This window comes from Squalius cephalus, assembly GCF_949319135.1.
Source record: "Squalius cephalus genome assembly, chromosome: 16".
NCBI lineage: Eukaryota > Metazoa > Chordata > Actinopteri > Cypriniformes > Leuciscidae > Squalius > Squalius cephalus.
Window position 1 is genome coordinate 1,725,684 of NC_137137.1, and position 19,317 is coordinate 1,745,000.

At 40.5% G+C, this 19,317-nt stretch overlaps 1 protein-coding gene across 1 annotated transcript in view; it reads right to left on the reverse strand.

Moving 5' to 3' along the window:
- The window catches only part of LOC307174356 (uncharacterized protein), a gene marked incomplete at its 5' end in the record, with an annotated part of 43,873 nt that overhangs the window by 11,039 nt on the left and 13,517 nt on the right, over window positions 1–19,317 (reverse strand). Inside the window, 2 exons of the mRNA XM_079898116.1 lie at window positions 3,572–3,683; window positions 4,685–4,883. Coding sequence (XP_079754242.1) covers window positions 3,572–3,683; window positions 4,685–4,883 — 311 coding nt within the window. The remainder of the gene's footprint in view (window positions 1–3,571; window positions 3,684–4,684; window positions 4,884–19,317) is intronic.

Here is a 19,317-nt window from a genome sequence, read left to right on the forward strand (position 1 = left end):
CTATTTCTCTATAACTTTCTCTGAACGGATTTCAAGCTCAGACTTTGCAATTATGGATTTCACAGGACTTTTCACAGTGGTATGTATTGTGTAATTTTCTTACAGATATGATGTTATCCACCATTTAATCATATTTGTCAGAAAACTATGGTTATACAAACAATAATCAATCACAAAATCATGGATCATTTTCCTAAGGGGCGGTGAACAGTCTTACAAAAAGCAAAAGCTTACAAAAGCTCCAGTAAACACTACATCAATACTGTAATGTTAGTTAGCAGGCGAGCGGAGGCAAAGCTTTGCCGTTCGTTTACATCATAGCTATCATAGCAACTACATAAAACGTACAATTGGAACTGTTAAAATCCGGACAAAATGGGAATGGCTCCGTCTTTCAGGAGAAGCTTATGTGCGTATAGCCTTGCATTGTGTACTCTCTTCTGGAAGCTGTTCTCTGTAAAATGTAACTTAACTAATCCCTAAGGTGTTCTATATAACTAATATCTAAAACTCATACTTAAGCGTTTCCTAATGTTTCCTTAAGTTTTTACAGCTGTCGGACCAAAGGCCTCAATCCGCTAAATGAAACGTCCACATTAAGCACATTTGTTATTATTGAACCACTGAAATGAGTTTGTATTTCACTGTGGCATGAAGGAATAATAATGATAAAATGAGGGAGTCGAGCCAAAGGTTTATCAGCTCTTACAGCGGAGTCCCGGACGCTCTGTGTTCCTGCCAAAAAATGCTTATTTTTTTATATTAAGCTGGAGCGACTACAAACATTTACAATCAAGACTAATGCAGAAGGCCTTAATGAACGTACAAATGTGTCTTTTACATTACCACAGTGACCTTTGTTTCCACCTTTATCTTTAATAATAAGATGGAAAAGCACCTGTCAGATGCAATTCAGAGTTTGGAAAAGTTAGAGCTCATTTCAGGATATATGAAGACTGATCAAACATTTCTGAATAATGACCCTGAGAACAAAACGCAATAATTAAAATGCTCATATTCCAACAGTCATCATCTCTCAGTGCATTTGTTAATATAATATAATATAATTATTAATTTTTTTCATGACAATTAAGCAAATTTTCCCTCATATTCTCATTACTGTGATGCATTTGGACATTATAATTCTCATTATTCTCAAAGGTTATTTTCATTAGACTGTAATACAATGACCTTTTTTTAAATTAAATCAGCCTACATTAAAGCAAATATTAGCAAAAGTTATAATACAATAAATGTATTAAAATTTAAATCATTCTATTTTTTTTTTCAGAATTCACAAAAACACTGTTGTCGTGCAAAAAAAATGGTCCTATTTATAAATATAAATATAATTCATAATTTTTTGTTTTGTTTTGTTAAAGTATGAGGCAGACATGTTCTTGAGAGTGCATGAGTGAGATTCACCATTTATTTCTGTTAATCTTATACATCAATGTACATGTTTCAGTTCTGCTTTCCCTTCGGCTCTATTTTAAAAGAGCTTGAAGGGAATTATTGCTTCGAACACATAAAGCGTCCTAAATCATTAAGCTAACAGCATTAAACACTGAACTGTGTGTGTGTGGCCGGCCAGATTAATGCTTTTATTTGAGCTCAAATCAGCATGTTTGAGGCTTATGAAAAGCAGGTCTAGGATGCTGCTTTATTCATTCTGAATGGCCTATTAGTGGCTTTTAATGTGCGTGTCTTTATGGCGATGTCTTCACGCAGTGGACTCGTCCTCCATGAATCAGTGCAGGGGCCAATTTCTCCATACATTCAGTGTGAGGAAGCCTTTTTAAGACACCAAATTAGAGCTCTAATGTGCTCCTATTGATTTTCTCTCCTTTAATTTGTTCCTTATTTATAGCCTGAGTTTCTTTGCAGTGAAAAAACAAGAAGGAGAACATCTGAAGTAACGCGAACATCACCTCAACTGTGACTGCTCACCTTTACAGAGATCTGGCTATGGAAGTATTTTCATTTCTTCTACATAAGTATTTAAAAACACTCCTTAATAAATAGATCAAATCAATCTATGAACAAAAGATGAATCACAAACTTTGATTTGAAGCAGAGAGAGATTTGAAAATCGTACAAAAGTGTTACTGAAAGGCGAAGCGATGCAAATATTTGAATCAGATTTTGTTTATTTCTGTCATTTTAATGTATTTTCTTATCAGAAAACGCCAATATTCCATGTTAACCCTATAAAGATACAGAATCATATTAAAGCTGCTTCATCGCATTATGATAAGCAAGTTTCTAAGGCCTCTAAATGATCAGCATGATCTGATAAACCTGTCGCACACAATCTTCATGCCTTCTGTCGTCTGATTAATTTAGACTTTTTTTTCATCAAGTAAAAGTCTTTTTGTATAATTGTACAAACGTCCTCCTTCAGCTCGAGCTTCATGAGTCTTTCCTCTGTCGAATCTGCACTGATTTTTATCAAATAAATGTAAGAATAACTTTGATATTGTTAGTAATATTTCAGCTGGACTGAAGCAGCTTCGCTTTACTTGATTATCCATCATCATTTTATAGAAAAATCATGAGTATCAAATATGATCATCAGGCTTTTGAGGAAAGTTTAAGAACTCTCAATCATCATTGTATTGCATTGTATTTTATGTTTTCTTTGATCATAAAACTAAGCACTTTTTTTAAAATATCCTCTTACTAAGACATTTTATTGGCAGATATTGATATTTATATGCATTTTATCTGCTGTACTGTTATAAAGATATCATTAATTACATTACAAGCCATCTGAAAATCTTTTTGTCCACATAAATATCAGCATCTGCAGCAAATTTTTGCTCAGTCTGACCCTCTGAATAAAATCAAGCAGTTTTTTCCTCCATATTCTCACTATATCTTCCTAAACGAGCCATAAAAGCCTGATGTATCATACATGAAATGTATAATTCATTTTGTCAAAAGGTTCAATAAAGCAATCCGTTTAGAAAAATCAGACTATTATTTCACACGTCAGACTTTACAGGGGAAAGCAACTCATTTTCATTCCCGTCGGGTTAAATATGCCGTCTGAAGTCTACAGGCTGCTGGTGGCATCCAGTGAGATAAACGCGTTTATATTCTGCTGTAAACACACATCTGCGTGATTGAAAATGTTTAGTGCACACTTTATGAGGAGCACCTTGTTATGAAAGCAGATCTGCTTCATGTTCGCCGTGTTTGTACACACACGTCTGTTTGTTGGCTTGTTTGCATCAAACTCAGACCTGTTGTGTTCTGTCATGTGCTGTCGGATACTTGCTGAAAGCAAACACATCTGCTTAATTAAGCGTGATTCACGCGGTCCGTGGATAAACACACGAGGTCAGAATTTCCTGACGGATGGAAAACGTGTGTAGAAAAGCATGAAGCGTCTCTGACTGCATGTTTACAAATGTTGGGATGCCTGAAACGGCACATTATGACCTGCTCGGAATGAAAGTACATGAGCTGACACACTTTTTGCGCAGGCTAGTCAGTGAATCCACTGCTAAAGCGGGATTGAAGTGCCAGCTGCAGGCGTTTAGACATGTGGAAGCAAAATACTCACATGCCAGTCGGTCTGAGGTGACGGCGGGTTCACGGCTGATGCTGATTCCAGATCTGATGACAGGCTGTTAAAACGCTTCATTACGACCTTCGTTTTCTTCACTGGGTTGAAACTGTGACACCAGGAAAATATACAAAACGTCACATCATGGGAAAAACCTCGAAGGCCTCAAGGTGTCTAAAATAAAGCATTAAAATAGCCAACAGGTAGTATGATTTTAGCTCAAACTGCTGAATATGGTGCTTGCAACGCCAAGGTCATGGGTTTGATTCCCAGGAGTGCATGAACTGATTAAATGTGTATCTGCAATGTAAGTTGCTTTGGGTAAAAGCATCAGCCAAATGCAAGAATGAAAGTCTCTTCTGCTCACCAAGGCTGCATTTATTTAATCAAATATACAGTCAAAAACTTGAAATATTATTAGGATGTAAAACAGCTGTTTTCTATGTGGATATATAGTAAAATGTCATTTATATCCTGTGATCAAAGCTGAATTTTCAGCATCATTACTCCAGTCTTCAGTGTCACATGATCCTTCAGAAATCATTCTAATATGATGATTTGATGATCAAGAAACATTTATATGGAAGCTTGTTTCTGCCACAGAATATAAAATTTTTTTAAAAGATAATTACGACTTTTTATCTCATAATTGAGACTTTACATCTCGCAATTCTGACTTTATTTCTCAGAATTGCAAGATATAAAGTCAGAATTGCAAGATATAAACTCACAATTGCGAGAAATAACCTTGCAATTCTGACTTAATGACATGCAATTGCGACTTTATATTTAGCAATTCTGAGACAAAAAGTCTCAACTACATTTTTATTTTTTTATTACATGGCGGAAACAAGCTTCCATACATTTATGATTACTAATCGTTGTTGAAAACAGTTTAAACCCTGATATATTTTATTTTTAAGGATTATTTGATGAATAGAAAGTTCAAAAGAACATAATCTATTTGAAATATAATCTTCTGTAACATTATAAATGCCTTTACTGTCGCTTTTGATCACTATAATGCATCCCTGCTGAATAAAAGTATTAATTTCATTTCCCAGACCCTCAAATGCAAACGCATAGCCTGCAATAAATATCCTCTGTCACCTTTGTATGTTGCTGATATCTGACGTGTTCGCTTGGTGTTTAGTGACATTTTCTCTCAAGTGATTTTCCCTTGAGAAGGACACGCGTACAGGGCTGCAAGTTTTCGTCCAGAATGTCCCGTCTCCGTGACCCGTCGTGACAGGATTGCTGACCCGAACCCCAGCAGTGCTGATGCTTTCATCCTCACAGAGAAAAGCAGCTTAGACACTTGCAGAGCTTAGCGCAGTGTGACACTTTAGATACCAACAGCACTTTCTGAATGAATAAGGAGCGAATGGAAAGGCAAGCAGTCCTTCTCGCATGAAACATCAATAAACTGCAGTATATGCCAGATGACGCTGACCTTGGAGGACCTTCGTGGTTTGGCCCTCTTTTGGGAGAATATTTCACCCTGAACCAATGAAGGCAAACATTTTAATGCAGTGAATAAATCAAAAGCAAATCAAAGAGTTCGGGTAGTAAAATCATCACAATCATTCGTCTTCTACTCAAAGCTGCACATGTGCGCTGCAACATATACGGCTTTAAAGACACGATTGTTATACTTTGATAAATGTGAAACTTGAAAGGGATGTGGTTAAAAAATAAAAAAGCCAATTGAAATAAGAAATGAAATGAGTGGTTTATGAGCTTTCAGAGGAAGCGAGTGCAGTCTCTCTCAGGATTCAGGACGAACGTTTCTTCTTCATCGACATCAGGACGAACGTTTCTTCTTCATCGACATCAGGACGAACGTTTCTTCTTCATCGACATCAGGATTCAGGACGAACGTTTCTTCTTCATCGACATCAGGATTCAGGACGAACGTTTCTTCTTCATCGACATCAGGATTCAGGACGAACGTTTCTTCTTCATCGACATCAGGACGAACGTTTCTTCTTCATCGACATCAGGATTCAGGACGAACGTTTCTTCTTCATCGACATCAGGATTCAGGACGAACGTTTCTTCTTCATCGAGTTCAGGATTCAGGACGAACGTTTCTTCTTCATCGAGTTCAGGATTCAGGACGAACGTTTCTTCTTCATCGACATCAGGACGAACGTTTCTTCTTCATCGACATCAGGATTCAGGACGAACGTTTCTTCTTCATCAACATCAGGATTCAGGACGAACGTTTCTTCCTCATCGACATCAGGATTCAGGACGAACGTTTCTTCTTCTTCAACATCAGGACGAACGTTTCTTCTTCATCGACATCAGGATTCAGGACGAACGTTTCTTCTTCATCGACATCAGGATTCAGGACGAACGTTTCTTCTTCATCGACATCAGGATTCAGGACGAACGTTTCTTCTTCATCGACTTCAGGATTCAGGACGAACGTTTCTTCTTCATCGAGTTCAGGATTCAGGACGAACGTTTCTTCTTCATCGACTTCAGGATTCAGGACGAACGTTTCTTCTTCATCGAGTTCAGGATTCAGGACGAACGTTTCTTCTTCATCGACTTCAGGATTCAGGACGAACGTTTCTTCTTCATCGACATCAGGACGAACGTTTCTTCCTCATCGACATCAGGATTCAGGACGAACGTTTCTTCTTCTTCAACATCAGGACGAACGTTTCTTCCTCATCGACATCAGGATTCAGGACGAACGTTTCTTCTTCATCGACATCAGGATTCAGGACGAACGTTTCTTCTTCATCAACATCAGGATTCAGGACGAACGTTTCTTCTTCATCGACATCAGGATTCAGGACGAACGTTTCTTCTTCATCGACATCAGGATTCAGGACGAACGTTTCTTCTTCATTGACATCAGGATTCAGGACGAACGTTTCTTCCTCATCGACATCAGGATTCAGGACGAACGTTTCTTCTTCATCGACATCAGGACGAACGTTTCTTCTTCATCGACATCAGGATTCAGGACGAACGTTTCTTCTTCATCAACTTCAGGATTCAGGACGAACGTTTCTTCTTCATCGACTTCAGGATTCAGGACGAACGTTTCTTCTTCATCGACATCAGGACGAACGTTTCTTCTTCATCGACATCAGGATTCAGGACGAACGTTTCTTCCTCATCGACATCAGGATTCAGGACGAACGTTTCTTCTTCATCAACTTCAGGATTCAGGACGAACGTTTCTTCCTCATCGACATCAGGATTCAGGACGAACGTTTCTTCTTCATCGACATCAGGATTCAGGACGAACGTTTCTTCTTCATCGACATCAGGATTCAGGACGAACGTTTCTTCTTCATCGACATCAGGATTCAGGACGAACGTTTCTTCTTCATCGACATCAGGATTCAGGACGAACGTTTCTTCTTCATCGACATCAGGATTCAGGACGAACGTTTCTTCCTCATCGACATCAGGATTCAGGACGAACGTTTCTTCTTCATCGACATCAGGATTCAGGACGAACGTTTCTTCCTCATCGACATCAGGATTCAGGACGAACGTTTCTTCCTCATCGACATCAGGATTCAGGACGAACGTTTCTTCTTCATCGACATCAGGACGAACGTTTCTTCTTCATCGACATCAGGATTCAGGACGAACGTTTCTTCTTCATCAACTTCAGGATTCAGGACGAACGTTTCTTCTTCATCGACATCAGGACGAACGTTTCTTCCTCATCGACATCAGGATTCAGGACGAACGTTTCTTCTTCATCGACATCAGGATTCAGGACGAACGTTTCTTCCTCATCGACATCAGGATTCAGGACGAACGTTTCTTCTTCATCAACATCAGGATTCAGGACGAACGTTTCTTCCTCATCGACATCAGGATTCAGGACGAACGTTTCTTCTTCATCGACATCAGGATTCAGGACGAACGTTTCTTCTTCATCGACATCAGGATTCAGGACGAACGTTTCTTCTTCATCGACATCAGGATTCAGGACGAACGTTTCTTCTTCATCGACATCAGGATTCAGGACGAACGTTTCTTCTTCATCGACATCAGGATTCAGGACGAACGTTTCTTCCTCATCGACATCAGGATTCAGGACGAACGTTTCTTCTTCATCGACATCAGGACGAACGTTTCTTCTTCATCGACATCAGGATTCAGGACGAACGTTTCTTCTTCATCAACTTCAGGATTCAGGACGAACGTTTCTTCTTCATCGACATCAGGACGAACGTTTCTTCCTCATCGACATCAGGATTCAGGACGAACGTTTCTTCTTCATCAACATCAGGATTCAGGACGAACGTTTCTTCCTCATCGACATCAGGATTCAGGACGAACGTTTCTTCCTCATCGACATCAGGATTCAGGACGAACGTTTCTTCTTCATCGACATCAGGACGAACGTTTCTTCTTCATCGACATCAGGATTCAGGACGAACGTTTCTTCTTCATCAACTTCAGGATTCAGGACGAACGTTTCTTCTTCATCAACTTCAGGATTCAGGACGAACGTTTCTTCCTCATCGACATCAGGACGAACGTTTCTTCATCGACATCAGGATTCAGGACGAACGTTTCTTCTTCATCGACTTCAGGATTCAGGACGAACGTTTCTTCTTCATCGACATCAGGATTCAGGACGAACGTTTCTTCTTCATCGACATCAGGACGAACGTTTCTTCTTCATCGACATCAGGATTCAGGACGAACGTTTCTTCTTCATCGACATCAGGATTCAGGACGAACGTTTCTTCTTCATCGACATCAGGATTCAGGACGAACGTTTCTTCTTCATCGACATCAGGATTCAGGACGAACGTTTCTTCTTCATCGACTTCAGGATTCAGGACGAACGTTTCTTCTTCATCGACATCAGGATTCAGGACGAACGTTTCTTCTTCATCGACATCAGGATTCAGGACGAACGTTTCTTCTTCATCGACATCAGGATTCAGGACGAACGTTTCTTCTTCATCGACATCAGGACGAACGTTTCTTCTTCATCGACTTCAGGATTCAGGACGAAAGTTTCTTCTTCATCGACTTCAGGATTCAGGACGAACATTTCTTCTTCATCGACATCAGGACGAACGTTTCTTCTTCATCGACTTCAGGATTCAGGACGAAAGTTTCTTCTTCATCGACTTCAGGATTCAGGACGAACGTTTCTTCTTCATCGACATCAGGACGAACGTTTCTTCTTCATCGACTTCAGGATTCAGGACGACAGTTTCTTCTTCATCGACTTCAGGATTCAGGACGAACATTTCTTCTTCATCGACATCAGGATTCAGGACGAACGTTTCTTCTTCATCGACATCAGGATTCAGGACGAACGTTTCTTCTTCATCGACATCAGGATTCAGGACGAACGTTTCTTCTTCATCGACATCAGGATTCAGGACGAACGTTTCTTCTTCATCGACTTCAGGATTCAGGACGAACGTTTCTTCTTCATCGACATCAGGATTCAGGACGAACGTTTCTTCTTCATCAACATCAGGATTCAGGACGAACGTTTCTTCTTCATCGACATCAGGATTCAGGACGAACGTTTCTTCTTCATCGACATCAGGATTCAGGACGAACGTTTCTTCTTCATCGACATCAGGATTCAGGACGAACGTTTCTTCTTCATCGACATCAGGATTCAGGACGAACGTTTCTTCTTCATCGACTTCAGGATTCAGGACGAACGTTTCTTCTTCATCGACATCAGGATTCAGGACGAACGCTTCTTCTTCATCGACATCAGGATTCAGGATGAACGTTTCTTCTTCATCGACTTCAGGATTCAGGACGAACGTTTCTTCTTCATCGACTTCAGGATTCAGGACGAAAGTTTCTTCTTCATCGACATCAGGATTCAGGACGAACGTTTCTTCTTCATCGACATCAGGATTCAGGACGAACGTTTCTTCTTCATCGACATCAGGATTCAGGACGAACGTTTCTTCTTCATCGACATCAGGATTCAGGACGAACGTTTCTTCGTCATCGACTTCAGGATTCAGGACGAACGTTTCTTCTTCATCGACATCAGGACGAACGTTTCTTCTTCATCGACATCAGGACGAACGTTTCTTCTTCTTCAACATCAGGATTCAGGACGAACGTTTCTTCTTCATCGACATCAGGATTCAGGACGAACGTTTCTTCTTCATCGACATCAGGATTCAGGACGAACGTTTCTTCTTCATCGACTTCAGGATTCAGGACGAACGTTTCTTCTTCATCGACATCAGGATTCAGGACGAACGTTTCTTCTTCATCGACTTCAGGATTCAGGACGAACGTTTCTTCCTCATCGACATCAGGATTCAGGACGAACGTTTCTTCTTCATCAACATCAGGATTCAGGACGAACGTTTCTTCTTCATCGACATCAGGATTCAGGACGAACGTTTCTTCTTCATCGACATCAGGATTCAGGACGAACGTTTCTTCTTCATCGACATCAGGATTCAGGACGAACGTTTCTTCTTCATCGACATCAGGATTCAGGACGAACGTTTCTTCTTCATCGACATCAGGATTCAGGACGAACGTTTCTTCTTCATCGACATCAGGACGAAAGTTTCTTCTTCATCGACATCAGGATTCAGGACGAACGTTTCTTCGTCATCGACTTCAGGATTCAGGACGAACGTTTCTTCTTCATCGACATCAGGATTCAGGACGAACGTTTCTTCTTCATCGACATCAGGATTCAGGACGAACGTTTCTTCTTCATCGACATCAGGATTCAGGACGAACGTTTCTTCTTCATCGACATCAGGACGAAAGTTTCTTCTTCATCGACATCAGGATTCAGGACGAACGTTTCTTCGTCATCGACTTCAGGATTCAGGACGAACGTTTCTTCTTCATCGACATCAGGATTCAGGACGAACGTTTCTTCTTCATCGACATCAGGATTCAGGACGAACGTTTCTTCTTCATCGACATCAGGACGAACGTTTCTTCTTCATCGACTTCAGGATTCAGGACGAACGTTTCTTCGTCATCGACTTCAGGATTCAGGACGAACGTTTCTTCTTCATCAACTTCAGGATTCAGGACGAACGTTTCTTCTTCATCGACATCAGGATTCAGGACGAACGTTTCTTCTTCATCGACATCAGGATTCAGGACGAACGTTTCTTCTTTATCAACTTCAGGATTCAGGACGAACGTTTCTTCTTCATCGACATCAGGACGAACGTTTCTTCATCGACATCAGGACGAACGTTTCTTCTTCATCGACATCAGGACGAACGTTTCTTCTTCATCGACATCAGGATTCAGGACGAACGTTTCTTCTTTATCAACTTCAGGATTCAGGACGAACGTTTCTTCTTTATCAACTTCAGGATTCAGGACGAACGTTTCTTCTTCATCGACATCAGGATTCAGGACGAACGTTTCTTCTTTATCAACTTCAGGATTCAGGACGAACGTTTCTTCTTCATCGACATCAGGATTCAGGACGAACGTTTCTTCTTCATCGACATCAGGATTCAGGACGAACGTTTCTTCTTCATCGACATCAGGACGAACGTTTCTTCATCGACATCAGGACGAACGTTTCTTCTTCATTGACATCAGGATTCAGGACGAACGTTTCTTCTTTATCAACTTCAGGATTCAGGACGAACGTTTCTTCTTCATCGACATCAGGACGAACGTTTCTTCATCGACATCAGGACGAACGTTTCTTCTTCATCGACATCAGGATTCAGGACGAACGTTTCTTCTTCATCGACATCAGGACGAACGTTTCTTCTTCATCGACATCAGGACGAACGTTTCTTCTTCATCGACATCAGGACGAACGTTTCTTCTTCATCGACATCAGGATTCAGGACGAACGTTTCTTCTTCATCGACATCAGGATTCAGGACGAACGTTTCTTCTTCATCGACATCAGGATTCAGGACGAACGTTTCTTCTTCATCGACTTCAGGATTCAGGACGAACGTTTCTTCTTCATCGACATCAGGATTCAGGACGAACGTTTCTTCCTCATCGACATCAGGATTCAGGACGAACGTTTCTTCCTCATCGACATCAGGATTCAGGACGAACGTTTCTTCTTCATCGACATCAGGATTCAGGACGAACGTTTCTTCTTCATCGACATCAGGACGAACGTTTCTTCTTCATCGACATCAGGACGAACGTTTCTTCTTCATCGACATCAGGACGAACGTTTCTTCTTCATCGACATCAGGACGAACGTTTCTTCCTCATCGACATCAGGATTCAGGACGAACGTTTCTTCATCGACATCAGGACGAACGTTTCTTCTTCATCGACATCAGGATTCAGGACGAACGTTTCTTCTTCATCGACATCAGGACGAACGTTTCTTCTTCATCGACATCAGGATTCAGGACGAACGTTTCTTCTTCATTGACATCAGGACGAACGTTTCTTCTTCATTGACATCAGGACGAACGTTTCTTCTTCATCGACATCAGGACGAACGTTTCTTCTTCATCGACATCAGGATTCAGGACGAACGTTTCTTCTTCATCGACTTCAGGATTCAGGACGAACGTTTCTTCTTCATCGACATCAGGATGAACGTTTCTTCTTCATCGACATCAGGACGAACGTTTCTTCTTCATCGACATCAGGACGAACGTTTCTTCTTCATCGACATCAGGACGAACGTTTCTTCTTCATTGACATCAGGATTCAGGACGAACGTTTCTTCTTCATTGACATCAGGACGAACGTTTCTTCTTCATCGACTTCAGGATTCAGGACGAACGTTTCTTCTTCATCGACATCAGGACGAACGTTTCTTCTTCATTGACATCAGGATTCAGGACGAACGTTTCTTCTTCATCGACATCAGGACGAACGTTTCTTCTTCATCGACTTCAGGATTCAGGACGAACGTTTCTTCTTCATCGACATCAGGACGAACGTTTCTTCTTCATCGACTTCAGGATTCAGGACGAACGTTTCTTCTTCATCGACATCAGGACGAACGTTTCTTCTTCATTGACATCAGGACGAACGTTTCTTCTTCATCGACATCAGGATTCAGGATGAACGTTTCTTCTTCATCGACATCAGGATTCAGGACGAACGTTTCTTCTTCATCGACTTCAGGACGAACGTTTCTTCTTCATCGACATCAGGACGAACGTTTCTTCTTCATTGACATCAGGATTCAGGACGAACGTTTCTTCTTCATTGACATCAGGACGAACGTTTCTTCTTCATTGACATCAGGACGAACGTTTCTTCTTCATCGACATCAGGACGAACGTTTCTTCTTCATCGACATCAGGATTCAGGACGAACGTTTCTTCTTCATCGACATCAGGATTCAGGATGAACGTTTCTTCTTCATCGACATCAGGATTCAGGACGAACGTTTCTTCTTCATCGACATCAGGACGAACGTTTCTTCATTGACATCAGGACGAACGTTTCTTCTTCATCGACATCAGGATTCAGGACGAACGTTTCTTCTTCATTGACATCAGGACGAACGTTTCTTCTTCATCGACATCAGGACGAACGTTTCTTCTTCATCGACATCAGGATTCAGGACGAACGTTTCTTCTTCATCGACATCAGGATTCAGGATGAACGTTTCTTCTTCATCGACTTCAGGATTCAGGACGAACGTTTCTTCTTCATCGACATCAGGATTCAGGACGAACGTTTCTTCTTCATCGACTTCAGGATTCAGGATGAACGTTTCTTCTTCATCGACATCAGGACGAACGTTTCTTCTTCATCGACATCAGGATTCAGGACGAACGTTTCTTCTTCATCGACATCAGGACGAACGTTTCTTCTTCATCGACTTCAGGATTCAGGACGAACGTTTCTTCTTCATTGACATCAGGACGAACGTTTCTTCTTCATCGACATCAGGACGAACGTTTCTTCTTCATCGACATCAGGATTCAGGACGAACGTTTCTTCTTCATCGACATCAGGACGAACGTTTCTTCTTCATTGACATCAGGACGAACGTTTCTTCTTCATCGACATCAGGACGAACGTTTCTTCTTCATCGACATCAGGATTCAGGACGAACGTTTCTTCTTCATCGACATCAGGATTCAGGATGAACGTTTCTTCTTCATCGACTTCAGGATTCAGGACGAACGTTTCTTCTTCATCGACATCAGGATTCAGGACGAACGTTTCTTCTTCATCGACTTCAGGATTCAGGATGAACGTTTCTTCTTCATCGACATCAGGACGAACGTTTCTTCTTCATCGACATCAGGATTCAGGACGAACGTTTCTTCTTCATCGACATCAGGACGAACGTTTCTTCTTCATCGACTTCAGGATTCAGGACGAACGTTTCTTCTTCATCGACTTCAGGACGAACGTTTCTTCTTCATCGACATCACGATTCAGGATGAACGTTTCTTCTTCATCGACTTCAGGACGAACGTTTCTTCTTCATTGACATCAGGACGAACGTTTCTTCTTCATCGACATCAGGACGAACGTTTCTTCTTCATCGAGTTCAGGACGAACTTTTCTTCTTCATCGACATCAGGATTCAGGACGAACGTTTCTTCTTCATCGACATCAGGATTCAGGACGAACGTTTCTTCTTCATCGACTTCAGGATTCAGGACGAACGTTTCTTCTTCATCGAGTTCAGGACGAACTTTTCTTCTTCATCGACATCAGGATTCAGGACGAACGTTTCTTCTTCATCGACATCAGGATTCAGGACGAACGTTTCTTCTTCATCGACTTCAGGATTCAGGACGAACGTTTCTTCTTCATCGACTTCAGGACGAACGTTTCTTCTTCATCGACATCAGGATTCAGGACGAACGTTTCTTCTTCATCGACTTCAGGACGAACGTTTCTTCTTCATCGACATCAGGATTCAGGACGAACGTTTCTTCTTCATCGACATCAGGATTCAGGACGAACGTTTCTTCTTCATCGACATCAGGATTCAGGACGAACGTTTCTTCTTCATCGACATCAGGATTCAGGACGAACGTTTCTTCTTCATCGACTTCAGGACGAACGTTTCTTCTTCATCGACATCAGGATTCAGGACGAACGTTTCTTCTTCATCGACATCAGGATTCAGGACGAACATTTCTTCTTCATCGACATCAGGATTCAGGACGAACGTTTCTTCTTCATCGACTTCAGGATTCAGGACGAACGTTTCTTCTTCATCGACATCAGGATTCAGGACGAACGTTTCTTCTTCATCGACATCAGGATTCAGGACGAACGTTTCTTCTTCATCGACATCAGGATTCAGGACGAACGTTTCTTCTTCATCGACTTCAGGATTCAGGACGAACGTTTCTTCTTCATCGACTTCAGGATTCAGGACGAACGTTTCTTCTTCATCGACATCAGGATTCAGGACGAACGTTTCTTCTTCATCGACATCAGGATTCAGGACGAACGTTTCTTCTTCATCAACATCAGGATTCAGGACGAACGTTTCTTCTTCATCGACATCAGGATTCAGGACGAACGTTTCTTCTTCATCGACTTCAGGATTCAGGACGAACGTTTCTTCTTCATCAACATCAGGATTCAGGACGAACGTTTCTTCTTCATCGACATCAGGATTCAGGACGAACGTTTCTTCTTCATCGACATCAGGATTCAGGACGAACGTTTCTTCTTCATCGACTTCAGGATTCAGGACGAACGTTTCTTCTTCATCGACATCAGGATTCAGGACGAACGTTTCTTCTTCATCGACTTCAGGATTCAGGACGAACGTTTCTTCTTCATCGACATCAGGATTCAGGACGAACGTTTCTTCTTCATCGACATCAGGATTCAGGACGAACGTTTCTTCTTCATCGACATCAGGACGAACGTTTCTTCTTCATCGACTTCAGGATTCAGGACGAACGTTTCTTCTTCATCGACATCAGGATTCAGGACGAACGTTTCTTCTTCATCGACATCAGGATTCAGGACGAACGTTTCTTCTTCATCGACATCAGGATTCAGGACGAACGTTTCTTCTTCATCGACATCAGGATTCAGGACGAACGTTTCTTCTTCATCGACATCAGGATTCAGGACGAACGTTTCTTCTTCATCGACATCAGGATTCAGGACGAACGTTTCTTCTTCATCGACATCAGGATTCAGGACGAACGTTTCTTCTTCATCGACATCAGGATTCAGGACGAACGTTTCTTCTTCATCGACATCAGGACGAACGTTTCTTCTTCATCGACTTCAGGATTCAGGACGAACGTTTCTTCGTCATCGACTTCAGGATTCAGGACGAACGTTTCTTCTTCATCGACTTCAGGATTCAGGACGAACGTTTCTTCTTCATCGACATCAGGATTCAGGACGAACGTTTCTTCTTCATCGACATCAGGATTCAGGACGAACGTTTCTTCTTCATCGACATCAGGATTCAGGACGAACGTTTCTTCTTCATCGACTTCAGGACGAACGTTTCTTCTTCATCGACATCAGGATTCAGGACGAACGTTTCTTCTTCATCGACTTCAGGATTCAGGACGAACGTTTCTTCTTCATCGACATCAGGACGAACGTTTCTTCTTCATCGACATCAGGATTCAGGACGAACGTTTCTTCTTCTTCGACATCAGGATTCAGGACGAACGTTTCTTCTTCATCGACATCAGGATTCAGGACGAACGTTTCTTCTTCATCGACATCAGGATTCAGGACGAACGTTTCTTCTTCATCGACATCAGGATTCAGGACGAACGTTTCTTCTTCATCGACTTCAGGATTCAGGACGAACGTTTCTTCTTCATCGACATCAGGATTCAGGACGAACGTTTCTTCTTCATCGACATCAGGATTCAGGACGAACGTTTCTTCTTCATCGACATCAGGATTCAGGACGAACGTTTCTTCTTCATCGACTTCAGGATTCAGGACGAACGTTTCTTCTTCATCGACTTCAGGATTCAGGACGAACGTTTCTTCTTCATCGACTTCAGGATTCAGGACGAACGTTTCTTCTTCATCGACTTCAGGATTCAGGACGAACACTTCTTCTTCATCGACTTCAGGATTCAGGACGAACGTTTCTTCTTCATCGACATCAGGACGAACGTTTCTTCTTCATCGACATCAGGATTCAGGACGAACGTTTCTTCTTCATCGACTTCAGGATTCAGGACGAACGTTTCTTCTTCATCAACTTCAGGATTCAGGACAAATGTTTCTTCCTCATCGACTTCACGTGGACAGATACGGTAAACACTGCTAACAATGTTGGTGGTCCACCGTCACAAACGTCTCTGCCACTGGCGATACAGGAACATGTGTTTTCCTCATCATGCTGATTAAGGTGTTTGGCTGTTTGTTATTTACTTGTTTTCAATCTCCTGCATTTGCTATCTGATATTGTTCATGTCAATTATATCACAATGCTGGATTGCGAATGAAATGCTGGGATTGAGAGAACACTTTCAGCTGGAATCCACAAAGCAGATGCTGATCTGTGACCTGGAGGATTCATTTTATTCAACCGAGCAGCGTTTTAATTAAATTATGGCATCAGAATTAAATTATGGCTGAGTTGGGCAAAATTCAGAATTTAAAAAACGGTTCTCAATTCAGTCATAGAACACAATCATTTAATTAGTTGAAGATCTGCGACATAACTATGAGTACATTATTCATTTTATGTTTTATTTAATATATAATCATGAAAATTATGCCAATTTCTTCCTTGATATGCAGACTGCATTTTGTCTCTGATTAGAAACGCTTCTCTAAATACTCAATTCAGTATTTTTAAATAAATTAAGAACGGTTTTTAAGTTTGCCATACAGCACCACAATGTTTTCAGATAACTTTATACATTTTAATATATTAAATTGAATGAAATTACAAAAACACAAAATTATAAATCATATTAAATAAAATAAAATATCTTATTATTGTTAATGTTGAAAACTTTTTTTTCAGGATTCTTTGCTGAAAATATGTATACAATTAATTAAAAATAAAAATGACTATATATATACTATATATATATATATATATATATATATATATATATATAAATAATAATGTAAATATTTACAAGTGTAAATATATTAAAATATTTTATTATATATAATGTAATATTACAATTATTAGAACCATTACATTGTGTGTGTGTGTGCTCGTGTGTGTGTGTGTGTGTGTGTGTGTTAGTTTTCAGGAGCTTTTTCAAATTCAAATCCATTTTGCAATCAAATTCGAGAAACATTTTTGACATCACAGTAAGTAAACCAAAAATGTAGTTTGACTCCAGGAGAAGCCATCTGTAAAATGATAGCAATTTAGCGCTTATTTTGATTCCCTTCTCTCACAGCTAGAATCATATCTAGACACTATTCTCAAGAACACTTTGTAAATGTCATGGAGGCAGAGCTCCTGTTATCTCGAGGTTTTGGCACACATTCAACGTTGAAATCCAAGGCACTTTCCTGGTTCCTCAATGCGGGCATTTGGCACACGGAGACGAGCGAGGTCACGCAATTTGAGAACAGCTGTAAAATATGTGCCGGGGATCGAGACAGAGCGTCTTCAGTTTGTCGTGATAAATGGATCTTATGTGTGGAACACAAAACGGGTCACAGACCCCCGTCTGACACCAGCTCGTTCACATGCTGCCTTAGAAAAGCACAAATATTATTGCACTAATTAGATCTTAGAGGCTCAATCAGTAGAGTGTTTATTTTGGACAGACACGGATATCACAATGTCTACGGCCTTCTCGTCTCTGATAACACATCCAGCTTTGAATGGAGACCTGAACACAGTTTTAAAGCCGTCAGAAAAGTTCAAGCTGCCAAAAACACAATCCGCGAGATAACAGCAAGAAACCTCCCAGACGACACGACTGTGGAAAACAGCGACCCATCACCGAAGACGTCAGAGCTGAGAGAAGATCTGAACGTTTCAGAATATGGGAATAATTAAGAAACTCCTCACATTCTGAGGGTTGTTTAGTTTTCCTGCACAGTTTAAAGTTCAGCCAAAAATGAAAATTGTTATCATTTACTCACCCTCATGTTCTTTCACACCCGTATGACGCGATTTCATGTGCTTTCTGAGCTTGTCAACTCCTGGACACTCTCTGCTTGCACTGTACGGAAAATAAAACATTTTTCTGAACATTATTTTAGTGTTTGTAAAAGTCATGCGGGTTTAGAAACACATGAGGGTGTGTAAATGATTACATAATCTTAATTTGGAGGTGAACAAACCCTTTAATTGGCTCTTTGTGCAGGATCATTAGTGTGTGTACTTGTTCACATTAATCCTGAAAACGCATCTTTTTCTCTAAGTTTTCCCAGGTGGATAAACTTGTATTGTGCATGTATTGATATCTATGGTTGTACCGGTATTGTTTGCGCCTGCAATTCACGCTCATCGTTAAAGATAAATGTTACATATGTCACAATCTTCATATTACATTCCTGTGAAGTATTAGACTCTGGAATGACCATTTTAAGTATGACTAAGAAGCAACAATGAGTGCTAAAGTATGTTATATCAATAAATATTAAACTAATGAATTCAATATTTTTTTTTCAAATTCAAGAAATGAAAGATTAATTTTAGAAAATATATCAAATAAATGTTATATATGTATGTATATACAGGTTTAAAAATACATAATGTTTTTTTTAACAAATATACTCTCTCTCTCTCTCTCTCTCTCTCTCTCTCTATATATATATATATATATATATATATATATATATATATATATATTAGTGAGTGATGGAATATTATGCTAATA